Genomic DNA, 5,000 nt, shown 5'->3' with positions numbered 1-5,000 from the left:
TCCCCCTGTTGCCTCGCCCGCTAAGGATAGTGAGCTTGACTGGTGCCGTCCTTTCCTGTGTGGAGGCACTGTTGAGATTGATGGCACCAAGTATCCCATCACTGTACTGCGTGATACGGGAGCACAGCAGTCAGTGTGCCGAAATGTCACTGGGAAGAAGGTGACATCTAGCAAGGCAGTGTTGTGTCGTGGACTTAACACTGTGGAGGAGTTCGTGACGGCTGAGGTGACGCTGTCATGTCCTCTTGTCACTGCTACGGCTCAGGTAGCAGTGGCAGACGAACTGCCAGTCGCAGGAGTGGACTTCCTGCTTGGGAATGATTTGGCTGGTGGTCGTGTATGGATCCCAACCTCTGATGAGGATGAGGTTGCTGAAGAGTCTGGGCCAGTGGTGCAAGACTCTGTAAAGTGTTGTTACCTGCCTCAGGCCCGCTGGGCTGAGAGAGAGCCTGTTACTACCCAGGAGGTTGCTAGCAGCCAGGTGGGATTGACTCCAGATGGGAGTAGCAGTGCTGATGTGGTGGAGCCAGTGTTGGGCTCACCATTGAGTTCTGGTGTAGAGGCTGACGGTGACGGTGTGAGTCACTTGTTAATGCACCGGACTCGGCTTTGGGAGTTGTTGCTGAGAGTGAGGACGGAGTGTTGGGTGTAGCTGAGTTGTTTGATGGTTATCCTCACTCTGCAGAGCACTCCGGAGGGAGCACTCGTGCTGAGTTGCTTCCTGGTGTGGAGGCTGAGGGCTCTGATGTTCAGCACAGGCCCCAGCATGATAAGTCAGGCAGTTTGTTGGAAGTTGGCGCCCAGGGTGGGAGACTTCCAGTTCTGCGGGGAGTTGGAAGTTTCTCCCTGTGAGAGCATCGGAGGCAGGGAGCGAGCTGTTCCCTTGCCTGGTGACTGCCTGGCTGGTGGTGATGATCCTTCTGAGGACTCACCGGATCACATGGCAGGAGCGGAGCAGCCTGGGCCAGCTCTCCGTCCTCGATGCCGTGTGGACGTAGGGTTGCAGCGTTGCCTCAACCCCATGACCCTATAGTCCCCTTTCTCTACCCAGCTAGAGCCTGCAGAGCTCATTCGTAGGCAGGCAGGAGGACCCGGCGTTGGCCTCCTTCTTTGCTCGAGTGAGTGAGGGAAGTGAGGAGTTTGTTTTGCACCAAGGGTGTTGTGTCGTAGATGGCAGGAGAGTGACGGTGGTGAACTACTGCAAGTAGTTGTGCCGCAGAAGCTGCGTGAGGCACTTGTGCTGTTGGCACATGAGGGGCCCATGGCTGGACACCTGGGCATCCGAAAGACCGTCGCTCGCCTGCGTCGCAATTTTTGGTGGCCCAGCATGTCTGGAGAAGTAGCCACGATTCTTAAGTGCTGCCACACTTGTCAAGTGGTGGGCAAGCCTAATCAGACACCCCTGTCGCGCCACTCCTCATCCATCCCTGCTGCTGATCCTCCCTTCACGAGGGTTTTTATTGATAATGTAGGTCCTCTGCCTACTACCAGGGCTGGGCTCACAAGTATTTGTTGACCATAATGGATGTTACCACGCGGTACCCTGAAGCAATTCCCCTGAGAAGCACTCACTCTAAGGTGGTGCTGAAGGCTTTGTTAACCTTCTTTACACACTTTGGATTGCCAGCAGAGCTGCAGTCCGATCAGGGGACCAACTTTACTTCAAAGTTGTTTAAGGATACGATGACTGCGTGGGGGATCAAGCATATTGTGTCCAGTGCTTATCATCCACAGTCTCAGGGAGCCCTGGAGAGACATCATCAAACTCTCAAGACCATGCTCAAGAGTTTCTGCATGGAGAGAGATAAGGATTGGGACGAGGGTGTCCCTTTGTCTTATTTGCGGTGAGAGAAGCGCCCACTGAGTCCTTGGGTTTCTCACCCAATCAGCTAGTGTTTGGACACCGAGTGCGTGGACCGCTCGACGTAGTTCGGGAGGCTTGGTGTCAGCCGTCGCCTGAGCGCCCTGTCTCACTGCTTAAGAGCCTCATGAGCAGTCGAGAAAGATTAGCCAAGGCATTAGAGGTGGCGCAGGCTCACTTGTGTAAGGCCCAGCAGAGTATGAAGGGCCGAGTATCGGAGTTTTGCCCCTGGAGATGAAGTGTTCGTGTTGTTACCACTTCAGGGCCAGCCGCTTGCTGCCCGCTATAGTGGCCCCTATGTTATAGAGAAGAAGGTAGGTGACCTCGACTACCTGGTGGTCACTCCTGACCGGCGCAAGAGGGCTCAGCTGTGTCACGTTAACATGCTGAAGCCCTATTTTCGTTCTATTAGCCAGAAGGGCTCTTTAGTTCTGCCGCAAGAGGCATCTTCAGTTTTGTTTTTCTGCCGGAGGGGAGAGGCTCCAGAAGTTATTGGGCCTGAACCTGTTGTTCCTACAGGGCAGTGGGAACGGAATAGCCTCCATCTCTTGAAAGAGAAGGTTGAACATTTAGGGGATCAGCAAGATGAGTTGCTTCGGCGGCTGAGGAAGTACTCCTCTGTGTTTAGCAGTGTCCCGGGCAGGACAGAGTTGATAGAACACGATATTTATGTTGGGAACATATAAGAGGAGCAGACAACGTTGTAGCAATTTGTCTGTCCCGGAGCCATTCCCTTTAATCAGTTCCATCCCTTTTAAAAATATTTGTAAATGTTTTGTTTCCACTTTGGGAGGGCGTGAGGGGCACCGCATTATTTCCGTTTATTTAACTATATTATACGCGTAGCCTGGCCGTCGCGCGGGCACTCGTCTTATTTCCCTTTAATTTATTATATTATATGCGTAGCCTATGGCCACCCATCGCGGGCCCCTCAGGCTGTTCTGTTGAGCAGACAACCCGCCTCCTCTCCCTGCTTCTCGTTGCGAGCGGGACTCAGTACCAGAGTAGCCTTCAGCGGAGATAGACACGCACTCTCGTCGGTCTGGCACAGTGTAGAGAGATTCGTGTTGCTGGGCTGTTCTTAGTACTCGCTAGTCATTGGTCTGGGAGTTGTGCCCTCCTGTTGAGTAGCTGGCTTGTTACCGGTAGACCGTGGCTGTGTAGGACAACGGGCTTGTTGTCTGAGAAGTGTGTGGCCGGTTGGGGCTGCATTTCTGTGCGTTCGTCCACTCGGGTGTGGCGACGGAGGAGACACGCTTTGTCTCGTCCTGTTTGTTTTGTTGGTGGCCGTGGTCACCAGTGTGTTTGGTGGGCGGCTGTGTGCCCCACCATCTGTTGTGTAGTATCAGTAGTATACTGTTTATAGTACCGGCCAGTCTTCAGCGGAGGTTAACACGTCTGCACCAAATTGAATGCTGTTTCAGTATCATCTGGTATCTCTGGCAAGTCTGGACACATGATGGACTGGACTGTTGATGCAGGGAGGAAAGATAAGTTACAAAGCTGCAGCATATCTTGCACTTCCTGTTCGTCTGCCATCTTATTGTTGTCATCTGTCAGCTGGTGACTGGTCACGTGATCGAATAATAATTTTCCATTGTCCCAGGTTTTGCTTAAGCTCGCCTTAAGGCGAGGTCAGCAGTAGGGGCATTAAAAAACGCAGCTTAACTTCAAAGTCTCCAGCTAGTGCATGAATTTGATGAGGCTAAAGTGGCTGAATGGTTTGTTCGCTTCGAGAGGAGAGCCAAGGTGTTTGCTTGGTCTCGACAGAGATGGGTAGGTTTTGCGAATAAACTCAAGGGAAAAGCCTTGGAAGTTTATGATAAAATGTCAGCTGATGATCTGGATGATTATGTGGAGTTTAAGGCCGACATCTTGCGGGCATATGAGCTGCGACCAGAAGCCTATCGCTTGCAATTCAGAGGAAAGAGGAAGTGAGGAAGTGACTCCTACCTCGAGTGTGCTCGTTCACTGGAGCAAGTGTTTGAGAGGTGGATTGCAAGCGAGGGTGTTGACTCTCTCGAGGCCCTGAAGGAGTTAGTAGTTATGGAGCAGTTCATCGACATACTGATAAGGAGCTGGTACATCTATTGAGAGAGAAGAGGTTTAGGACTTTGAAGGAGGCTGCTACATGGGCTGATGATTATGTGTTGGCCCACCGTCCTGTGCAGCAGCCTGGGAGTTGGAGTCGTAAGGAAGATGGTTCTAAGGGAGGCCCAGGGAGTGGCGGCAGTTCTTCCTCGGGCTGAAGCCACTTTAGGCGATATACTGGATTCGGCAGTAAGATGGGTTTGGGAAAACCCAGGGCCCCACCCCTCCTTCTGCGAAGGACGGGACAGCCGGGAAGGCGGCCTCTAAAACTCCCAAATATGATTACCAGCCTATGTGCTATCACTGTTGAGGAAAAGGGCATTTTAAGTTCAATTGCCCAAAGTTAGTAACAGCTGAAACTCCCAAGTCCTCGCAGAAACCAGTTGCCTTGTTGGTGTGGCCAGACCAAGTTTGTGGTGATGAGTTGACTGTTCCTTCAGGCTTTGTGAGAAGGTACGGCGTGTGCCTGAGTTGTGTTTGGAGGAGAGAGTGCAGATTGGCCCACCTGTTCCTCCCCCCTGTTGCCACGCCCGCACCTGGATAGGATAGTCGACGACTGGTGCCGTCCTTTCCTGTGTGAGGCACGGTTGAGATTGATGGCACAAAGTATCCCGTCACCGTACTGCGTGATACGGGAGCACAGCAGTCAGGTGCCGAAATGTCACTGGTAGGAAGGTGACATTCAGCAAGGCAGTGTTGTGTCGTGGACTTAACACTGTGGAGGAGTTCGTGACGGCTGACGCTCATGTCCTCTTGCCATTGCTGGCTCAGGTAGCAGTGGCAGACGAATCCAGTCGCAGGAGCACACTCGAGGTAGGAGTCACTTCCTCACTTCCTCTTTCCTCTGAATTGCAAGCGATAGGCTTCTGGTCGCAGCTCATATGCCCGCAAGATGTCGGCCTTAAACTCCACATAATCATCCAGATCATCAGCTGACATTTTATCATAAACTTCCAAGGCTTTTCCCTTGAGTTTATTCGCAACCAAGCCTACCCATCTCTCTCGAGACCAAGCAAACTCCTTGGCTCTCCTCTCGAAGCGAACAAAC

At 52.5% G+C, this 5,000-nt stretch overlaps 1 protein-coding gene across 1 annotated transcript in view; it reads right to left on the bottom strand.

Moving 5' to 3' along the window:
- The window catches only part of LOC123508824 (protein ALP1-like), a 17,471-nt gene extending 14,083 nt beyond the window's left edge, over nucleotides 1-3,388 (bottom strand). Inside the window, exon 1 of the mRNA XM_045262750.1 lies at nucleotides 3,266-3,388. Coding sequence (XP_045118685.1) covers nucleotides 3,266-3,373 — 108 coding nt within the window. The 5' untranslated portion in view covers nucleotides 3,374-3,388. The remainder of the gene's footprint in view (nucleotides 1-3,265) is intronic.
- Nucleotides 3,389-5,000: the final 1,612 nt, after the last annotated feature.

This window comes from Portunus trituberculatus, chromosome 25 (assembly GCF_017591435.1).
Source record: "Portunus trituberculatus isolate SZX2019 chromosome 25, ASM1759143v1, whole genome shotgun sequence".
NCBI lineage: Eukaryota > Metazoa > Arthropoda > Malacostraca > Decapoda > Portunidae > Portunus > Portunus trituberculatus.
This window is presented reverse-complemented; position numbering and strand designations above follow the sequence as displayed.